A 22,542-nucleotide genomic window follows, 5' to 3' on the forward strand; every position below is an offset into this window, starting at 1 on the left:
CCACTTTAAAGAATAAATGTTCTTCTGCATATCGTGTGCAATTACACATGTACACCAGAGAGGTCTCCAAATCCCCAAAACTTCCATGGTGTAGCTTTAAGATCCCTATTATGGATATACTAATTCCATTCATACACTCAAAAAACAAGAACCTGGTTTAATTGTACCACATTTCTATTCAGTCAGGTTGATTAAATCAACAAGTACAATTTGGCAATTGCAAGTAATGTTGGTATATTTTTAGTTTATTAGACAAATAACTTCTTCGGTTCATTTTCTAATGTGGTTGAGAGTCCAAGAGTGAAGACAGAAAAGGCTTTTTTTCCTGTTGGGCCAAAGTGCTACGGCGATTATTGTTTATCCTCATCTAACACTTTAAATTAACTGGAGCCTATCCCAGCATTCACTGGGCAGAATGCAGGACACACCCTGGACAGGTCGCCAGTCCATCACTGGGCAAAAGCCCAAACTCATCTAATTTATTTTGGTCTAATTAATTTTTATTCATCATTTTTATAAATGTTTAGTGGTTTTCAGTAGGTGGTGGAATTTATTTATTTTGATCTTATTTCTTTTTACTCATTATGTTTCTATTATCTATTTGAATGTACATACATATTTATATATTATACATTATGTATTTTATTTATGCACCGTTTTTTACATTTTGGTTTGTTTTTCAGTTGAATTGCTTAAAGTTCAAGGAAAGACATTTCAATGACTTGATCGTGCTAAATAATCGTGATCTCAACATTGACCAAAATAATCGCGATGACGATTTTTTTTTGCCATAATCGAGCAGACCTACTTTGTTTACATCTCAAAGATTCGCTTTGGTAGAATTTTTGACAAATCGGTTGAGTACCCCTTTATATATAGGAGATGTGATGTACGGCTGTAGCCACTGGGGGGCGCAGAGACACAGCTTCCTGACGTCACACCTCAGTGGTTCCATGGCGGCTGCGGGGTTAGAATGCGGGCAGTGTGTCTGTTCAGGCTGACGGTCACGGGGGAAGAGTTCACGGAGCGGTGAGGAAAAACACAGTGCGGCTCATGTCCGAGGCGAACAAGTAACCGAATTCCGAGATGGAGGGTCGCTTTGGCAAAGTGGTGGACCGGCAGCAGCGGGCGCCAAACACGGCCGAGCTGCCCTCGAACCAAGATGGCGAACGGTCCGACGGGGAAGAAGAGCTAGCGCCGGAGTGCGAGGACGGTTCGGAGGTGCAGAGAAGCAGAGGGTCTGAGGCGAAGCCCGGCGGCTCCTCGACGGTTTCTGCCAGACTGGCCGAGGAACCACCGCGGCTCAATTTTCAGATACCGAGGAGGAACAAAGAAAAGAGAGGTGCTTTCTCCGTCTGACAGCGTCTTGTTCGAATTTTCCGTTCCACCTTAAATGGTGCTGTGGTTACATTGAGCCGCCTCAGGCGCCGGAGCGTAAGTGCAGCGCTGTTTAAGGTGGAACGGAAACTCGTGTTAGCATTCGTGTTTCCAACCGCTGTGTTTTGAAACGCTGTGGGCGCGATGTTTTAAAACCGGCAGGGCGGTGTTTTTTGTCTGTTGGCTACATATTATCCACCTTTTAAATGTCGTGTGTGTTTTATTTTCTTTCTGTCGTCTTTAAATCCTCCGAAGGCTCCATTCAGCGGTTGCTTAGCAGGTTTTACACGGAAAGGTAGCGCAGAAACATCCCCAGCTCACCTGGGACGGCGGGAGTAAAAACAAAACAGTGGAGGAAAGTTTGTTTTAAACCGTTTAGAGTTGGTTAGACAGCTACCTGGGCGGAAATGACATTTTATCCGACCTCTCATACAGCTGGTCAACTACAGCGTTACATCTTCAGCGTTTGTTTAATTTGTCTCAGTTCAGGTGATCTGTTGTCTTGCCACACCCATTTACACCTGGGGAGGTTCTCTTCACCTGATTCAGACGTCTTTGTCTCTATTGTTCTGCAAGAGTCCTCTAGTGTGGTTGCTGCCTGACCCAGTCAGCTTCTACCTGTTGGGCATTTGATGCAGTGCTTAGTGATTCACTGATTCAGTATACTTGACCGTTATCTGCCCAGGTAGTAACGGTTTTAAACAAATTAGCCCTCAGTCAGGTGTAACTGATCCACGTACGATGTTTTCTTTCTTTCTCGTGGTTGTTGAAGCTGTAGCGGTATGAACTGTTTGGAACAATATAATAAAAATCTCACAACCCTGAAAGGCATTTTGATGCATGATGTCTCCACTATGATATTTAGATATGTGTATGTACTTTGGTACTACAATACCAAATGTCCTAATAGAGGTATTAGGTACTGGTCTCATTGGTCAGTGAACTCTGGTCAGTTTCAGTATCGGTATCTGAGACAAGAACTTTCATTTATTTATTTTTTGATGGAGGACACCTCATGGACCTGGCATGGAACTCACTTGTTCACTCACGTTTTAGCAGGCTAGCAATTCTCCACAAGGGGGTGCTGTTAGCACTAAAGTACCTTTGGTGCTTCATAACAGTGGTGCCCCACATCCTTAGGCTTGTTCGACTTAACATGGCGGTAAAGAACCGCAAAAGAACTCTTGGGGGCGAGGCAGCTGCAGTTTTCAGAGCCAGCTGACTGAGCTGAGACACACCTTCATGATGACAGTGCTTAATCCTCATTGGTTAGAAGCTCAACAATGATGTAGAAACAAACTGTTTAATACCTTTTGTAGCCTATTGAAAGGTGTCGTGTTTGGGGTTATTATCATGCCTGAAATTCAAATTTATATTTTTCAAAGAAATGTTAGGCCTGTATATGGTTTGTGAAGGCCGCAAGAGCTGCCAGCTCACGTGGGGTGCTGCTGGGAAAAAGCTGTCAGCCTTGGCGGTGCTTTTCTCGGTTCCTTCTTGATTTGCAATGGCTGCTTTCGCTGACAGCTAATTATTTGAGGGGCAGTTTCTCGCAGCAAGTCCAATAAATTAAAAGAAAGAAACAAAAAAAGCTGTAGCTCATTGCGTCTTTTCTCACCCAGCCACTAACTTACGACTAGATTGAGTCCTTTTTTCACAAACCCTTCCCAGACCCATTAAAGTTAACCTTAGGTGCAGTCCGGGTTTGATGACTACTGCCAACGACACGACGATTAAATATTGTAGAAAAACAAAGTAACTTAGGCTACTATGGCTTTGAATGGTGGTGTAATACTGTGATTTGTTTGAGGTTATCGTACCGATGCTGAAGGAGCGCTGTCGCATGAAGGGATACCATTACAGGACTGAAATGATTGTGGGAGATGTGCTGATATGGGAGTTCTGGGCAGATTATCGATGATTATTTTACATGTGCATGTCTTTACGTCTTGGGCAGGCAAAACAGCCTTCTGTAAAGGCCACTGCACACCAGACGCGTCGCATCGTGCAGCATCCAAAGATGTGAAACCATTGTTTTTAATGGAGGGTCGCACAGCGGTGCAAACACAGTATGTCAGTTTCCTCGTCTGTGCTCCATGTTTCTGAGCACTGTTCAGTTTCTCAGTGCGCTACTCAGCATTTTGCCATTACTATGTTAAATTAAAGCCATGTTGAGACCACAGGATGTGACTTGAAGTTTACACCGAGAAAGGCAGTCAGTCTATTAGATAATGGTCAGTGACCTCAGCTTGTGAATGAGTCTCTACCATGTTGTGTAGCTCCGACAGGACTATGTCAGAAAAATAACGACGTCTTGGTTTGGTATAAAGTGGCTCAGGATGTTTAAGCAGCCGTCGAAACCCAACATCCACGACAACAGAGGAAGGATGATCATCCAGAGCTGTTTTAGCTTTTTTCCAGATGGAGCTGATCAGCTGGCTGAGTAGCTGTGGGTTTTGCTTGTGGGAGACGTTTTAGCTGTGCTGCAGTGGCACCGCCATCGTTACCCACACGTTAACAGTGCTCTTCCAGCAGACAGTAGATGTCATCAATTATACAACAGTTAGTTCCGGCCACGCAAGCTGATTGGTTGAGAGGCGCTCTAACCGTGCTGATATTTCGCCATAATATCACGGGTTTTTCACAAACACTGTATCACTCCACTGAGACACCGTTGCTAAGCAACGACTTTGACAGCTGTAGGAGACGCTCAAGCCATTTGAACGTTTTTACTTTCCACACAAACCGAAAATGGATACTTTTAAGATCACATTTGACCGACAGCCGATTTGGTCGGACTCTGAAGATCAGACTACACTCAATTCCCAAACTATCATTACCACTGAGCAGCTTTTCAGTCGGCAGAAGAACAGCTAAACAACCTGGAATCAGCCAGAAATGAACCGAATACCATTCTCCAAGCGTGTAGTCTGATCTTCAGAGTCTGACCAGATCGGACTGAGCCATAAAACTGCCACAATAAAAAACAAAAAAGCTGCTCAGTAGTGATGACAGTTTCGGAATTTAGTGTAAGGAGCTGGAGAACGAACTGCCGGCTGTGCAGCGAGTGAGCGGAGCTCGTTACTCTGACGTAGCAACGAGCTGCTTGTTAAGGAACTATAATTTGGCGGAAGGAACTGCGAACATTAACACATTTAACGCCGCGTTCACGGCCCAGTTTATTAATTTCTTACTTTGTTTATTTAGCTGTTGTATAAAAGCAGTAGAACACTCGAGGTCATGTGTTATCGCTATAACATCACGGCTGTGATAATCTACGGCTCTCGCCTTCGGCTAGTTCCTGCGACCAGATCACAGCTGTGGTGTTATTTCGCGATAACACACTCCCTCTCGTGTTGTATTGCTTACGTAATGGTTTAAAATATTGGCCAAACCTAAGCATCGGCACGATGCCGATAATAAAAAAACAAAACAAAAAAAAAACATTAATTGGCCAATATTGATATGATACCAATATCATCGTGCGTCCCTAGTTTCTACCTTTGGAAATCAGAATGGGTTGCGGTGAATAAAGTGAATAGGTGAATAAAGAGTCATTAGAATTTGAAGACCCTAGAAATGTTTGATGTTTTGGTAGAGTTTGTATGCATTAATACTTTTATGATGATCTAAGACTAGTTTTGCAGTTTTCTCAATGATTTTAGCTACATTATTATTTGTGCAGTTTTGTACAGATCTTTCATTTTTGTGATAAAGGTCTATTTGAGAGGTGCTCAAACTCTGAACTAGATGAGCTAGGATTTTGCTACTTGCAGTTACATGAGACACATTGTAATTCATTTAATTAAAAATAGATTTTTGGTTGATTTAATGATAAGGATATGTGTACAACACAAGTATACCTTTTGAGGCATGACAAATTCTAGCTGAGCAGAATAGCTCCAAAAGCTCTCCAGTCCTCTGTTTCATTTTCTGTAGTTCAGTCATGACTGACTTTTCCTTTTTGCTCACTTCTGCTTTCTGTGGAAAAAGAAAAAAAAAGTTGCCAAACAAAATAACTGATAAAGGAAATAAAAGCAGCTAACTAAAATGAACTAAAGCCTAAAACACAGTCATGATAAAAGATTAATGTGCTACACGTTGGTGTATAGATGATGTTAGACTTTTTACAGAAACGCTGCATGAATGCTGTATGTGTGTCATAAAAGCTATTTTTGAACGACTGGACTACAATCTGAGATTTTATTATAGTATGTGAACAGCTGGGCTTCAGCCTGACTACTGTGCATTGTTGCTGCCTGCTGGATATATTTTGAACCGCAGTAACTCACATTCTCAAAACTATGGTTAATTATAAAATGTAAATATTATTGTTTTTAAAGGTGCACTGTACAATTCTGGAGGACAGTTATTGATATTTGAACTCAACAGCAGAACTCCCTTCTGTGCTTTTTTAGGAGCTCAGCCCCCTAAATTTGTGGATGCGCATTGCCAAGGCAAATGACACTGGCCTTAAAACCCTTTGCAAACATTGTAGGGACAAATACTGTGATATAACGTTAGAGTGAACAACCACACAGCAAGTAATGTAACTAACGTTAGCTAGGCTGTGGGTTAGCAAACTGTCGCTGCAATTGCTGTTACAAAGCTGACCAGTTGCTATTACAAACATTAGGGGCAACAGGGCAAAACAATACTGACCAACTGGTTCTGTGATACAGCAAAAATAAGATAATGTTGCCCATCAGAAACAGGGCAACCTCCTCATCCCTTTTCATGCCATTCGTCTCTCTCGATGAAGCTGAAGTCTTATTCGCCAGCTTCTTGTTCGAATTTTCCAGAACGGGTATTCAAGTCCTCGTTCTGAGAAACAAACAAGTATTTGAAGCCTGTAAAATGCTATTCAGGCCAGTCCAAGAATTTATCATTTACATTAGGGCTGGAACGATCACTGCAACAGTGCGGTGTTATCACACAGACCATGGTCACCTTGTGATTTTATATGTTTACTTATGTAAGAAACACTTAAACGTTCCCACTGAGATGCTTAGTGTGGGGTTTATGGTATTGAGGGCTTGAAATTCATTTTTCACTATCGGGGGGAATCACCCCCTTAAATGTTTCACGTATTTATAGGGGCATTTATAGGCTTTGTGGGGGATATTACTTGTGAGCTTAACTGTAGGTCTTACCTTGTCCCGTTTTTGAAAGAAGGAAAGTCCATCTCTTTCATGAATTTAATCAGTGACCAAATTTTGAATTAGCCAGTTCATTTTCTGCTTTTTTTCGGTTTTGAGAAGTCCCTTCGTTTCCTCCTCACACTGCAACTGCGCAACTACAGTAGCATTAGCTGTCGCATTCTTTGCAGAATCTGCCTCGCACTTTCTTTTCAAGGCTGCGGTGTGAGAAACGCCATCTGAGTGGCGCCTTAAAGTTGACGTTTTGTAACATTTGCTGGTAAAAAGTGCAGCACCGTATTTTTTATAAATCTAGCAGCTCGTTTCGCCGTTGTTAAGTTCAAGCCACGGATGTATAGTCTCAAACTTGTCTTTGTGCTGCTGCTTCACCTGACTAACGTTACTGTTACCTGACTGAGGATCCTGAGGATTAATATTGTTTACGTTGACATTGCTAGCACTGCTGCTTTCGGGTTCCAGTGCGTTTTTGTGTTTTATTTTTATTTTTTTCCTGAGCGGGTTTCATTTCAGATTATCTAGATTTGTTTTAGTCAGCGGTCTGTGTTTGTAGGCCTTCAAGTCCACATCATTGAAACCTGTCTGTGAATGTCAGCGAGTGGTGCTGCAGCAGCAGGCTCATAGATAGAGGGAGAAGAGGGAGCGCGCCAAGGGTGTTGTCCAGAGCGCAAGTCAGTCCGTTTGGCCAGTCGTCCTGCATTCCACAGTAGTGCAAACGGTGGCTGAACATCGCTATAAATGTCTGCGGGAATTTCCTGCATTGTGTTAGATTTGCTGGAATTGATGAGATTATGCGCAACACCCGCAGTCCCGCACTGAAATTCAGGCCCTGGTATTAAACTAAAATCAACTCATCAGAGTGGATCATAATATAAAACTAGCCCCTCAAGTGTCTGGTGGAGGAGCAGAGGGAGATTTGTGCTGTGTGCTGTGAACACACACCTTCAGAGCATTGCACAGCTTGGTGAAGCGATGATTAAGCTACATTTTTATTTCATGGAGTGATTGAATTTCCACACCAAAGTCTTTTGGTTGGTCATTGTCTCAGCCAGCAGGGGTGCCTCCCTCTCCTGCTTGACCTATATAGACCCTACATCAGTACCTCTGGGCAGGATTTTAGTGGGAGAGGTTTGCGTTCCAGTGCTCACCAGGTTCAACCTCCACCCAGGGCATGGGGGCAAATTCCTTGGAGGGCCCGAGTGGGGCTAGCCGTTATAGAGGAACATGGTCTGTTCCCAGACCCGCCCACGAGACTTTGCTGTAGTGGTGGAAGCTCAGTCCCCAGCTCCACCATAGGGCCTCGCCATAATGGTGCAAACCTGACCCTTGGGCCGCACCATGGTACCTTGTTATCCGGGCGACGTACCATCCGGCATTGGAATCTCGTAGAAGACATATTCATACAATTCATGACCTGGCTAATGGGACGGTTCAGTCAGACCGCCACATGTGTTGTCTCTCTTAGCCGCCCTAACTGCTAGAGCGTTACCGCTGGTACCACGGGGAGGTGGAGGCCAACGATGCTATCCATGGCTAATTCAAGACTGGTTACCCACTCAGTCTCGCACATCGCATCAACACCCGCGAGGTGGTTTGTGCTGTGTGCGGTGAACACATATCTTCAGAGCATCGTAGCATGAGAACACAGCTTGGTGAAGCGACGATTAAGCTACATGACAGTAGAGTGAATAACTTTCCACGCCAAAGTGTGACCACTTTTGGCGCATCAGTACAATGCAAGCAGATTTAACTAGCCAGAGTAAAAGTGTATGCAGAGTTGAAGGCTAATATTGGTTTTCAACCAATAGAATAATCCCCTGGCTGTTCATACTGGTCCGAATGCAGCTTTCAGCTTGTAGCTCATTTTCAGTTCAGATAGTCTCAGCCTCACGTGCTCCATGGAGCATCTGATATCTGTTGGATGCTGAGCTGGCCACAGCTCTCACGATTTTGTCAGTTCCATTGAATGGCTTGTTGGCTTTTTGCACGTCTTGTGCATGCACTTCCTTGCACCAGGGTTTATCAGTATGGGAAACACTTTTGCAAGCTGTTGCCTGCTCTGCACATCTTTGCAAAGTTAGCCTTTCAGAGATGGGTTGGGATACGGTTATGGCTGGGCAATGTGATATTTATCGTAATTGTGATAAATGATGCTACAATATGCCACTATGTGCTTTAATTAGTATATTTTGGATACCGGCCAGTACCTTAGAAACACTGAATTATTTTATTGCAGAGCGAGCATAATTGGTCCTGTTTAATTGGATTTAGTGCTACACATTATGCGAAACATTGCATATAAATTATTGTGCTCATAGTTTTTAAGTGTATTTCAAGCAGTGACTGTTTGTTTTATTTTTGAATCTTTTCCAACGTATCAGATGTCAGTAAAAATAAATATTGCGACATATTGTGACTATATTTTTGCCAAATTCCCAGATAGTCACTTAGTTAAATTGACATAACATTTTCAAAGACTTTTCTTTTAAGCTTTTAGAAACTAGTGAATGATTCCTCCTCATGTTTGTGCCATGTGTTTCCCATGAAGGTTGTTGTGTTGCTCTGTTTTGAAAGTTGCCTGCCCCATACATCACACAAACAAGTCTGTGGTTGCTATTTTGCACATCAGTGAAATTAGTTTTTCTGTCAGGGTTGTTTTGGTGTCACAGTTTCGTGGTTAGTCACAGTTTATGAGCGGGTGGTTACCCCACTGATCGCTTTTTAAAATACAGATTAAAACACATTTCCATTTGTTCCTTCCTTTCGTAAACGCTGAAACTCACTCACGCGACTTTCTCCATAATGAGGGACTTGAATGTAACAGAGCCGCAGTCCACATTTGTTGTTAACACATGCTGCATTACCACTTATTAATATCCCACACAGCAGATAAAAATAAACCAAATGGCATTTTCAAACATCCGGCAACTCTTCCTCAGTGAAGTCATTCTGAAGAACCCCACATCATGTAATGTTGGTAAACATAAGTTAGCAAAGTTATCTGTTCAGCTCAGAGATGCAAACTGATAACCAGCTGTGGCTTTTTTTCTTTCTTATGTATTTCACTCATGCAGGTGCTTGTAATAACAACAGGATGTCATTGTGCTCGAAGACATTACGTCAGTCATTTGCAAAATATGTTGTGAAATATGTATTTATTTCAAAAGCCATGCACGATTTCCCATGAAATCCACCACCTTAAACAGCATGGGACGTTGGGGCAGGAAAGGGAAAACAGAGCAACACACAGTCTCAGCACGTTTTCAATGTGCTTTAGAGAAAATAGCCACAAATATTCATTGAAATCTCACAGTTCTGACTGAAGAGCCTCACAACAGATGTTTGCAGCCCTTTTTCTCCAGTAACCTGTGTCAATATGAGAGGCAGCGTAGTAACACCACAGAGAACCCTGCGTAAACCAGAGTAAATAAACATGCTTTTTTCTGGTCAAAAACATTTAACTTTGTTTTTGGTGTAGATTGGTAGTTGCTGTAATTGACAAGGCATTTGTTTAAGGAAGGCCACACTAGAAACTAACCAAACGTTTGAGCAAATACAATGACTTAAATGCTTTTTTGTGTCTTTTGTACTTGTAAATTAGCAAAGCAAAGGTAAGAATGGAGAGTTGTGGCGTTGTGCAAAGTGAGCATACACCACAGACAGAGATATTTATGAGAGTTCAGTAATGATTGGGGTTGGGTGCTGTTTGAAATTAGCTGATTTTGATTAGGAAGTGACCTGTCCAGGTGTGCTCTTTTAAATTCAGCCTGTGCTGAGCGTTGGATGAAGGGACTGAAATGTAGAATCTAATCACTTCCTCTCAATTCCTGAAGTGAATTGATGATACCTAATAGTACCTAATCGACTTCTTTGTCTAGTCTGAAAAGGTTCTGACAGTTTTTGGTTTAAAGCTTCAGTGCATCCTTGTAATTAACGTGCCGTGTGCAGAAAATCAACTCTGCAGTTTCAGCAGTGCCTTACCACCTGCAGTCAGGCTCCTCGTAATGGAGTCTATCGTCGGCTGTCGTTCAGCAGAAATACCGTGTGTGAGGTATATGGATTTATAAGTAAATACTCATGACTTGGTCTTATAATTGCTGATTTCACTATGCCATGAAAACAGTGATAAGCCCAAACATGGAGAACTACAGACCAGGGAAAGGTGTTTTAAGTTGAGGTGCTGAATGAAGCAGCATATGTGATTCGATGTCAGGCAAAATAATTCGCATTTTTCATTTGAATTTTTTTGATCATTTCCATCAGACTGAATGTGCCATAACATGTTGTAATGTGGCGAGAGATGATGATGTACACCTAAAACTGACGCATCAAACCGCTGATGCATCCCTTCACTCTGTTCTCTCGTTCTGGATGAACATTTATGCAAATGAGCTGAGCAGTGACTTATCATATTATTGTCACGTGGCATGGTAACCAGTTGTGCCATGAGATATAACAGCTAATAAAAATGAATGTATTCAAAGGCTGGGACGTTATTGCGTTATATGATGTACACTCTACCTTAGCCTGCATGTGTTTTAGCAACGTGCCACCAAAGCAACCAGCTGTTGTCAAGGGCAGCGTTTTGGCTCACTTTTCCGAAAATACATAGTTAACATAAGCAGTGCACGGCTACCGCAGGTTTTGAAAATATACAAATAAAACATAAATACCAAATCGACACTCATTCAAACGCATTCAAGTTTTTGCTGCGTTTAGATTATTTTAGAATTCAGTTTTTTATGTTATTAGCTGCAGTTAAACAATCCTGAAATCACTTTCTGCATCCGTGCTGCAAACAGCCATCAGTACATATTGAACATGAGCTTGAACAGCTTAAATAACTGCTAAAACACAACAAAACAACATTTTAAATCAGAAACAATAACTGCACAACTGAGTGCCACTTGCAACTCTCTTGTGCTGCCTATATGTGGCAAGCAGCGTCACAATGCAGGGTTGGGTGCACATATGATAGTCCATTGATACAGCCTGTAGAAATAACCCCAGGTTGCACCAGATTGAGACGTTGGTAAGCATTTTGTCATATGAAGGCACCCGAAGAACTAATTTACTTGTGTTCTCTGTGGCCCTCACTCTTGTAACTATGTAACTTGCATTAGTTTGATGGTAATTACTGAATAACAAGCCTAAGGGTAAGGCATGAATAAAAAAGCCTGACGTTTGAGTTTCTCAAAGCCGTGGTCTTTGCTGAATGGAAGCCTGCAAAAGGTATTTTTTGTCATTGCTTTTTAACACAATGTTTAAATGTTAAAAGCTTGTTTAAAACATTTAAACCAATTAAACGCTGCTGTGACTTTTGTTTACACAGTTCAGTCACTGTTTAGACCACCAAAATTTAAATATGTGCTTTTCACATATTGGTGGGCATTGGAAATGCTGTATTTTGTTGGTCAGTTCATAAAAAAAGTGCTTAAACAGCTCCTGTGTGATGGTGACAGTCACAGCATGTGATGAGCTAATGGCCAGCAGATTCAACTCCACAGCTAGCAGTAAAATGTAAATTAGTTTTTAAGGTAGTTAATACATGTTTTATGTAGCCAAGTTTCTGAACTTTCTTTCACAGAATAAAATGAAAACGTGTCATTTAATTTACGTATCATTTTAATAAGACATGTTGCTGTTTAATGTTGATATTTTGGTATTTGCTGTTTTGAATGATGTGATCCGAAATTAATTTGCCAGTGTTGGACCACACAGTTGGAAAGTACATATGATCAAAATAACATAAGTATCGGTTTGCTGTTATTAATCCTGCTGCTGCACTTTCAACTACATTGTTTGCAAATTTAAGATGCTCAGAACCGTTTGTAGCGGAGATGCATAGATTGCTTGTATATAAATGATTGATTTTAAAATCAGAACAATGTTTTGCTTGTGTTGAATAGTAACTGGATGTCTTGTCTGTTCCTCTCTTTCCCTCTTTAGCTCTGATCCAGTATTTGTCCTCAGACTCCAGAGAGTTCGGTGAAATTCTGAAAATAATCACGTCTAGCTACAAGGATCCTTCCTCAGTAGGAAACTTTGTGTACTCCAAACCTCGCCTTGTCCATAATGAACTTCTGGAAAAAGAAGTGAGTGTAAAATTAAGTGTTACTTTTTTATTTATTTATTTTAATTTGTGGAGAGGAGAATGCTTGTTTTTAATTGAACATTCAGTGGTTTCTGCGCTGCAGTCTTAAGAAGTAATCAGTGGTCTGTTTTGAAGGTTGTATGTGTTGAACATTTTGTGCCATAAATTAAACATTGCCATTTTAATATGCAGTTCATTGAGAAGAGAAAAGAACTGAAGCAGGATGGACGCACAGACAAAGAGCTTGCAGAATCTTTTTGCTTCTTGCTTTGTGATGCCCATAAGGTAAGTGGGTTTACTTCAGAGTTCTTCAGCTCCAGACCTGGAGGTTTGGTGTCCAGTACAATTTGTTGATTTACCTGCTTAAACACACCTGGTTCAATTTCTCTGTTATTTGCCATTGTAAGTAGGTGTTTTTGAGCAGGTATATCACTAAATTGTGCTGGACTGTGGCCCTCCGGTGAAGAACCCTGCTCACTGTGCTTGTGTTCTGACCTTCTTTTCACTTAATAAATGAATAAAAAGTTTTCCGATTTTTCAGAGGCCTGATAATTAACAACCACAGATTTGCGCATTAATATAAATCACAAATATGTTAATCATTATAAGGAAAAATAAATAAAAAAAACAATAATGAACCGTGATGAAGAAACTCAAGAAGCTGGTGCTTATCTCCAGCAGTGCAGAAGCATAATAAGAAAAAAATTATTTTTGTACAATTTTAATAATGTAAGTTCTAGTAATTGGTGAAAAGAGGAGCAAATAAAAATGTAAAAATCTTATCAGTAAGTCAAATTTTTATCTGACTTTATTATAGGGTGTTTTGCCCGCTCTCCAGCAAGTTACTTTTAATTGTTTTCTTCAGAAAAACCGGAGATAACAACGTTCAGTATCTGATCTTTGAAGTGCTGTAGTGGGAAAATCAGTAGTAAAATATTGTCAGTAGAGTGTAATATGCCCTTTCCAGTGAATGCTGAATTGCATTACTAGCCTTCAGGAAATTGGAGATACCGACCCTGAAATCAGCAGGCTCCTCACATATTGGTTTTGAGGTGTTCGTGTTGTCAATGTCACAATCACCTGATCAGCGATTAGTCGACATCAAGCATAAAGCGTCATGTCGGTTCAACCGCCACTAAGCACAATGCAGCAGACTCTCTAAGTCAGGCTCAAGGTCTGCAATTGTTTTGTATTGTCTCAGCTGGCATCTCAAAAATGCCAATGGAAGTGTGAGCCAGCTGGAACCAGGTCTTATCCATGTCACAGTAACTTCAAGGCCCTCTATTGTGTTTTGAGAACAAGGAAATGGGCAGAATATGTGTCAAATTGTTAAAGCCAAAGAATTTTTTAAGTCTGGATTAAAGGAGTCAAATTTACCACATTTATACAAGAGTTAACCATAAAACTCTGGTTTTTAGAATCCGACTGAAAGCCGTTTATTTAAGGTTATTCTGAGTATATAATATGAGACACAATGATAACTCGGTAGTGTTAGAGAACTTTTATTGTGTCTTTTTCAGGTACCTTCGCTATGTGAAAAGGGTTTGTCAGTTGGCAGCGGCTGGATGACCATTTTGGGAAATACCTCTAAAGGTAAACCTGCAAAGTGAGCTTGGTCAGTATGATTATGATTATGCTAAGGCTAGAAATAATGTTAACATAAACATTTTTTCACAATATAGGTGTTTACCTGTGCCAGTTCTCCGATTTGCTTCAAGTCAGTACCCAAGAGCCTGGATCCACTGGAGATATAATCATTTTTAAAGTCATGAAGGTAGTTATTTCATATTTTATTGTGCCAGTTTTTTCTTCCATTGCCCTGGAATCACATACTGTACACATACTGTTACATTTACCATCATATGCCCAACACCTTATACACAAATAAAATACTCAATGTCAGTTTTAAGCGTTGAATTCTCTGCTTTCAGGGTAAAGTGAAGAGCATACATGACAACATGGCAAGATCTTTGGATCCTACTCCCAAATTTGATAGCCATTTCTCCAAGAATGCTAACCGGGTGACCTCTCTGCAGTCTTACAGAGCGTTTGAGTACACTCAGGTAGTGTAACGGTGTGATGAATTGGCTTTTGTTTTTCTTTTTACTGGAGCTTCATTTTTTTTGTGAATTTGTATATGTACTAAGCCAGGCATGTAAAACCTAGGACCTTCCAGGCCAAAGTGCTGTGGAGATTAGTTTACCCTCATCTAACGCTCTGAATTCAGTTCATGAAGGCCTTGCTGATTAGCTGATGAACTGAAACAGGTGTGTTTATTTTCAGTTTGCTGAAGTCTGCAGTGTTTTGGCCTGTGAGAACTAGAGCCTGACACGTGTACTATGCACAGTTTCAAATGTATTCATCGTCTTCTCTCCACAGCAATATTTCTATGAGTATGTGGACTTCGAGCTAACATCCAGGCCAAGGCATGTGTGCCCGTATGCTGTGGTTTCCTTTCAGTTCAAAGGCAAAGAGACAACAACAGTGGGCCCCAAGCTCATGCCTATGCAAAGGTATTCTAGATGTACAATTGTATGTTGTTTAACTAACTATTAATTATTAAGCTGTAGGTTATTTAGTCTGTTGTTTTTTTTAACACTGCAGGTCAAACAGTCTGACATCAGGAATAAGTAAAGGTCTGTTCATTCTTTATGTTCTTTAATAATATTTTTTATACAGTTACAAAGTCTGTTTTGTTCTGCGTTGAATGCTTAAAAGCAAAGCTGTCCTTGCTAATATCAAATTAAATCAATCCCTCCGTTGTCTTTCATTGTTTTAGATAACTCTGGTTACGTTGTCTGGAAGGGGCAATTTGTAAATGGGGGCAAAGAAGTGTACCACTCCAGCCTTCGGTCCCTCTCTCAACCCTTTCTGCCTTTCAAACTGTAAGTTTCTCCTGCCAGCCTCCCCTTTTTGTGCCGTTTGTGTTGATGGACTATTATTGAATTACAATGGTCAGGCATTTTTGTCTACATAGGTGTTATAGCAGATTATTTATTGTTGCAGACCAGATAGGGTGGAGATTGGTAAGGTCATGAAACTGGACCAAGTAAAAGGGATCATATCATCTTCACTTTTCTCCTGGGACCTTTACTCGGGCAGCCATGAAGGTAAGACTAAATAAGTTGTAGGTTTCTTTTAAGTAGGAGTAACACAAGCTACTCTCTCTGATATGACCATGGCTAACGGGTCAGGAGCTCCACAATAAAGACCAGCTTTATTGAAGTGGGCTACATTGCTCACAGATCTATGTAATAAAACGGTGGATACTTTTAAATAAGTGTTGGTAGTAGGTCCCACACCTATGATTATTCGTAACCTGTTTTATGAAGATGGTACATATGTAATTTTTGCTGAAATTCCATGTCAATGTATTGCTTGTTTTTCAGTGTTTAAGAGAGGACTGCACTGCAGTCTATTTGAAGTGGTGGTAGAGAAAAATAAATCCATGGAAAACTTGACTCAGCTGTTTCAGAAGCTTGAAGAAGAGGGATTGGTAAGTTTATCAGCAGGGTTAGCATGCACTGTGTAGCTGGGGGTCATTGTTACTTTAAAGGAGACATAAAGCTTTTGCTTTTAGATATTGATAGGGTGTGTAAAAAAAGATAAAAAGGATTGTATCTTTGTCATTAAAAATAAGTCTGAGGTGTAGCGCCTTAGCACCACCTGACTCGACCTGCCAAGCTGATAATTTACCCCCAATGTGCAGGTGTTGGTGAATTTAGTGAATGACAACGGTTTCTTCTTCCTGCTGTCCTCGAATCAAATGTCCAACTCAAATGGTAAATTAGCTTTTTACACTGTTTGTTGTGGCTTTCATAATTTTAAAAGGTTTTATTTGATAACAAATTGTAAAACATTGTTTTTGTATTTGAAGAGCGTCGAGCTCGTTGGAAGAAATCCTGTGGACAAGCTCTTTTTATCTACCGTCATGCACGGGATGTTTCAAAGTTCTGTGAGTATTAAACTAAGTACAAAGCAAAAATGACAATGTTTTTTTTCCTTTTTTGTATCAAGTAATCTTTAAGTTTATCTTAAAGTAAATGTAAATAGTGCTAATCTATACTAAATGCATATAAAACCTGACAAAACATTTTGGTGACACTTTATTTTGAGTGGACCTTTTTTGCGTGAAACGCTCAACAGGCTCTCAGTAATATGTCAAACATTTGAGGGTTAGGCTTAGGTTTTGAGTTGAGGTTAAGGTTAGGGTTAGGATTAGGGCCAGGGTTACATTTGGCTTTGGGTAATGGAAGTAACATATTAACAGTCTGCTTAACGTAAATAATGTATCAACAGAACATCGACAAGATATTTACTTCAGTGTATTCAGATGCTTCAGACTGCTACTTCACTCATATGTTGTCGTGTATGTGTTACTGATAATCTGTTAAGAGTTTGTCGGGACCAAAGGCTATCCCCTTCTACCCCAGGCCTCAAACATAGTATTATGAATAAAAAGAAATCTTTTAATACCAGCTAAACACTTACACTAACAGCTATTCTAAGTTCTCAAAAGACATCAAAGAGGAAAGAGTCTTCAGATGCTGAGTTTGTGGAAGAGGGAAAAAGGCTTCTTTATTTCAGCATCAGGTGGCACAGAGTCTCGAGAGACCCAACTGCGCAAATACAGTGTTCCAGACAACAGTTTATACCATTTATCTGGGGTAATGTGATATCCCCCCAACTTGCGTCTCAAATTTTGATATAAGCTCATTCTATAATAGGTGCATCTCTTCGTCCGTCAATTTGGTCATCGCATGTTGAGCTCATTCCTAAAAACTGGTTTTAGCCAGTTTTTACCAGCCTGCTTTACCTTTCAAGGTCAACTTGCCCCTCTTCTCACTGGGTCAGTAAGTACACACAGGCCTCTCTGTGAACCCAGGGGCTTTCCAGTGTCTAAAATCTCCTATTCAGAAAGGCCTTCCCTTTGTGAGAGAATTAATATTCTCTGTTAGCCAATACTTACTATTTAGTTATTGATTACAATATCTAATCTATTTGATTACTAATTAAAGGGAATATTTATTCAAAATCTGTCAAGTTTATTAATCATCTGATAAGGATCACTCCAAATACAGTGTTACCGACATTTTTGGTTTGACTTTTTTCTTTTGAAGTACCCAGCAAATGACGCACACTACATGTCCAAAAGTTTGTATACATCTGCCCATTTAACTCAAAGCAAGTTTGCTCTTCCCCACCTTGTGTCAATAACAGCCTCTACTTCTCTGGGAAGGCTTTACGGTAGATGTTGGAAGATAGCTCTGATAATTTGATTGTATTCTGCTACAAAAGCATCAGTGAGGTCAGGTACAGGTGTTGTATGATCTCAAATGCCACTACAACTCCTCCAAAAGGTATTGGGTGGAGCTCCATCAGTCCACAGCATGCTGATCCACTGCTCCTCCAACTAAAGCTTGTCACTTAGCATGGTGACTCTAGACTCATGTGTTGCTGCTCCACAGCATCCCTTTCTTTTAGTCAGTTTTCTGTGGAGATTATAATATATAATAGCTGAATTCACTAATAAGAAGTGGTGTCTGGATATTTTCAGACATTAATTGTTTGTTTTTAGTGAACATTTGATGGACAAATGATGTTTTAACAGTTGTACTCAAAAGCCTAATTTACACAGGGCTGATTGACACACACCAATGTTGATTTACTGGCTGTTGCACTGAAGACACTGTTGGATAATTGCTTCTGGATCTCACATGCCACTCAAACTCATCCCATAGATAATAGATGGAGCTTTTTATTTCTTAGTTTGCTTCAGAAAATATTTGTTGGCTCTCAGGACAAACACTCAGGTGTGCATGTGGGTCATTGCATGAAAAAGTTTAGAAACCCAGAGAAGAGAAATTAGGCTACGTTTACACAGCAGGTAAAAGTGGCCCAAATCCGATCTTTTTCCTCAAATGTGACACAGATGAGTCATCTGTGTGGCTGTGTGAACAGCAAAAAACGCATTGAATCTGACATTTTCAATTCCGATTTGAGACGCTTTCATATGTGGTACTGAAATCCAATACGTATCCGATCTGTGGCAATGTGACTCAGTCTGAACAGCCAGATCGGAATTCATGTGACTTTTACGTCAGTACAATTCAACATTCGTCATAATTTCACGCTGCTGAGACTCATAAACATTTAGTCTGATGTTTCTGTACCAGAAAATTAGAAGAAACTTATCAAACCGCTCCGTGTTTGAAGAGGTTTAGAACGAACCGGCCAATCACGGCTGGAGGAGCCCGAGGCTGCAGTGTCAGAGAACAGTTTAAAGAATCTGAGGACACAAACCAAAGAAGCGGCCGAATAACGTGCTCTTTTTCGGCGAACTCGAGCACACTGTGGGTGATGAGTCCAGCTGTTAACCACTGGAACTTTATACTCGCTCATGCGATGCTGGCGAAGACGAAACTGAAAGCTGTGGGAGCGACTGGCGTTCACTGCCCGTCATGACTGTTTACCTCTGGACGAGCCACGTGAAGCACTGTTCTTTTGCGCATGCGGGTCGGTTTAGGAGCTGATCTGTTCAGACTGTCGCATACAGGTCACATTTAAATGATAATGCGAACAGCCAAACCAAAAAAATCGGATTTGGTGAGTAAATCAGATTTGGGCCACTTTTACCTGCTGTGTAAACGTAGCCTTAGAGAAGAGTATCCGGACACCTTTGGACATATGGTGTATGTTACAGGTACCTATGTTTGTTATATTGCAGTACTGTTTTTGTGCGACACCAGCACTGGTATACCAGTGTAGGTGACACGTTGCCTGGAAAGTAGATTGTAGAATTAATCATTGTTCTTCTTCATCTAGCATCTAAACCCCCTGCTGCCAGCACCTCGTTGCTGCCTGTGCCCCAGGACCCTATAATGCCACATTTGGATAGCTTCATCCCAGCATTCCACTATGCCCTTGGCAAGGTGCGCTGCAACCCTCCAGCTAACCTGGGTGCTGGGGTGGAACAGCAGGTCCATGACTACCTCAGCAGCATCCGCGAGGGCAAACCCATGCAGCGGGTCAGGCTCGACTATGATCACAAACTGGATGAGAGGGAGAAGCTCTTCCCTGCTCCGAGGCAGAAGTACAACTGGGAAAACTATGTGCGCTCCTACTTCTATAACCCCCATCTGTTCACAATGCCTGTTGAGAATGCCAAGAAAATGGTGGAGGAGCTCAGGTGTGTTCTAGAGTCTAGTACAGACTCTGAGATGGCAGACGGTGTCGAGGCTCATAGTGACCCAGAGAGACTGAAGGAACTCTTAAAACTCATTCAGATTAAAAAAAACCTGGCAGCCAAGCAGAAAGGGAACGAGTCAGACGAAGGTGCCTCAGATACTCATGGTCTAAAGAGAAAATCAGAAGAAGAAGCTAATGAGACAAGCCCAAAGTGTATGAGGATGGCCCCAATCAACAATGGAGAACCTGGAGAAGGTGGAGGTATGCAGTATAGGCTGGAGAAATTCTGCTATACTAAACTAAAGTTTGGCAGTGTTCATTTTTCAAGATCACAGTATTTCCCGATACAAGATGTTATTGATAATATCTGAAAGAGGGGGACTTGTTCAAAGATTAAAAAAAAAAAAGAACGTATAGATTGAATTTATCTATTGTAAAAGTTAGTGTTTCATAATTTGGCCACACGGTGGTGTTGAATAGTTTCCTGCACTGCCAGTTGATGGTCGGACGTGTTAAATTTTTTGCACTGTGCAAAAACTAAGCATTTAAAATTCCCATTTAAAATTCATGTTTGTACTTCACACTTTTTCGTAATGCTCTAATAAGATTGTAGTCTGACCTGTTTAGCACAGTTGAACATGTGTATCATTGAACATTATTCTCTCAATACAAAAACAATTGTTGTTCAGGACTGTTGACATTGTATCGATGTCATATCAAATCACCCAAGGACGACTGTGTATTGTGTAGCATGATGGTATTTAGAGAAAAGATGAAATACAGCCAATATATAATGTTTCGTTTTGTCTCATTTTAAGCTGAGGAGCTCCAGTCCTGTCCATCTCTGACTGATGTGTTGAGTAGCATCGGCCTTCATGACACGGACCTGAGAAAGGACAAGACTAAAGGGGTATTGAAGGTGGTCAAGTTAATAGACAAGCTCAGCCAAAACACTCATGACACAGACATGAGGAAAGACAATGGTAGTGCATTAGTTATGAAGATGCTGGGGAATCTGAGTAAAATTGTGGCAGGCTCATGTTTGGCTAACGCTGACCGAGCAGAACCGGTGGACAGTACTAAGGACACAGAAGCGACTCTGTACGACAGCATAAAGAAGCTTGGTCTCCCCACCAACTGTGACATTGACCTTAGGAAGCAACTGGCAGATGATCAAGAAGCACAAGGGAAAAATGATCTTGAGGTAAGATTTTATTCTAAATTAGCAGTTGGTCAGTTGGTACTAATGCATGTGTTTGAAACTAGATCCCTTTGTTTGGTTTGGTCAGAGCTTTGTGTTTGTGTTTATCACAGTTCAGCCTGGAAAAATGGAACCACCTTTGAACTTCAGGGTTTTTATTGCCAGAATAAACCAGAACCAGAAAAGGGAATTAAATAAGTTGTGTTTAAAAGTTCCAGTAGTAAAGGAATTGTAAACATCAAGTAGAACAAGACATCAAAAGTTATAAATGGAAACATTGCAGGGTAGGGTTTTTATACCAGTCGGTGAGTATTAAAAAAATTATTAACAGAAAGTAAATAGATTAGATGTAAATGTAAAGTGAAATAAATGTGACCATCATTTGGTTTTTAGGTTTTCATTTTATCAAGTAGCTGACTTGATGTCCAGCTATCTGTTGTAATTGCAGTGAATTAGGCCCTACGGAGCTCTTCAAAGTTCTTCTTTTGTTTCTTCGCACATCTTTGGCACCACGTGTAGGGAAATGTGGTGAGTTTGGAATTTCACACTGTGGCTTAAGTGCATTTAGAATCCTTCATTCAATACAGTTTGAAATGGGAGTTTATCTGATGTAGTGAGTGAGTCAGTCGTCTTTATCACTTGAGCACAGTTAGAGGTCAGGGAGAGTTTGACATCGAACATTGAAGGTGCCGGCTGTGCCTTTGCTGTCACACTGTGTGCAGCCTGTGGGCTCTGGGATCGAATATAGAGCAACATGTTGTCTCAGCCAAAAAAAAACAGCATCTCACAATGTTTTAGAACCGTTATATCACCGGTTGAAACTAGATTTTAAAAAGAGGCATTTAAAAGCGTCTGCTTGCTTTATTTTGTTACATGTTCTGTTTGTTTTTGTGCATGCAGAGATAAACAATCTAATAATAATCATTTTAATATTGGCCACTGTGACATTGCGATCGGCACTGAAGAATTTTTATTTTTAGTATTAGGAAGCTTTTGGGACATGCTTTTCTTCTATGTTACGTTCCATATTTTGGAAGCATAAAAGCAGATCTCTGTGTGGAATTTGGTGCACTTTCGTGACTGTCTTGGTGTGGACCAGTCAATATTATGCTTTAATTCGCTTTAATTTGCTTTGTCACACACGTTCGGGTTTGCACAACAGCTGAATCATGGACCTTGAACAGTTGCAGGTCTCAGTCCCCTTACAAGACAACACTAGCGCAGTTTGCTGCTGGTGAAAAAGACGGTCCACACCCAGCGGAGAGATTCAGAGTTAGAGCACACTTCCTCTTTGTCCTATGAGCTCTGAACCGTCCGCGTAATGTCTTTGAGTCTTGAAAGGTACTCATGTTTCTTGCAGCACAGGCTTCTGATCATAATGCCAGACAAGATAAAAAGCTATAGCATTTTGAAAATCAAACAGTGCATTTGATATTGGCACGTGGATCACTGAATGTGTTTTTGACCAAGCATCAGCGAGCTGATTGCTTAAATTCAAATGTAAGCAAATTCAAATTCATTAAATTCAA

General features: G+C 40.8%; 1 protein-coding gene across 3 annotated transcripts in view; it reads left to right on the top strand.

The window, feature by feature from the left end:
• Positions 1-939: 939 nt before the first annotated feature.
• tasora (transcription activation suppressor a) overlaps positions 940-22,542 on the top strand; it is a 29,807-nt gene continuing 8,204 nt past the window's right edge. For all 3 annotated transcript variants that reach the window (XM_036558987.1, XM_036558988.1, XM_036558989.1), the window contains exons 1-15: positions 940-1,342; positions 12,480-12,625; positions 12,817-12,909; positions 14,145-14,217; positions 14,307-14,398; positions 14,556-14,687; positions 15,004-15,137; positions 15,229-15,260; positions 15,404-15,509; positions 15,631-15,734; positions 16,014-16,120; positions 16,334-16,406; positions 16,502-16,579; positions 19,450-20,073; positions 20,631-21,016. In XM_036558987.1, coding sequence (XP_036414880.1) covers positions 1,087-1,342; positions 12,480-12,625; positions 12,817-12,909; positions 14,145-14,217; positions 14,307-14,398; positions 14,556-14,687; positions 15,004-15,137; positions 15,229-15,260; positions 15,404-15,509; positions 15,631-15,734; positions 16,014-16,120; positions 16,334-16,406; positions 16,502-16,579; positions 19,450-20,073; positions 20,631-21,016 — 2,436 coding nt within the window. In that variant the 5' untranslated portion in view covers positions 940-1,086. The remainder of the gene's footprint in view (positions 1,343-12,479; positions 12,626-12,816; positions 12,910-14,144; positions 14,218-14,306; positions 14,399-14,555; positions 14,688-15,003; positions 15,138-15,228; positions 15,261-15,403; positions 15,510-15,630; positions 15,735-16,013; positions 16,121-16,333; positions 16,407-16,501; positions 16,580-19,449; positions 20,074-20,630; positions 21,017-22,542) is intronic.

Source organism: Colossoma macropomum, unplaced genomic scaffold (genome assembly GCF_904425465.1).
Source record: "Colossoma macropomum unplaced genomic scaffold, Colossoma_macropomum, whole genome shotgun sequence".
Taxonomy (NCBI): domain Eukaryota; kingdom Metazoa; phylum Chordata; class Actinopteri; order Characiformes; family Serrasalmidae; genus Colossoma; species Colossoma macropomum.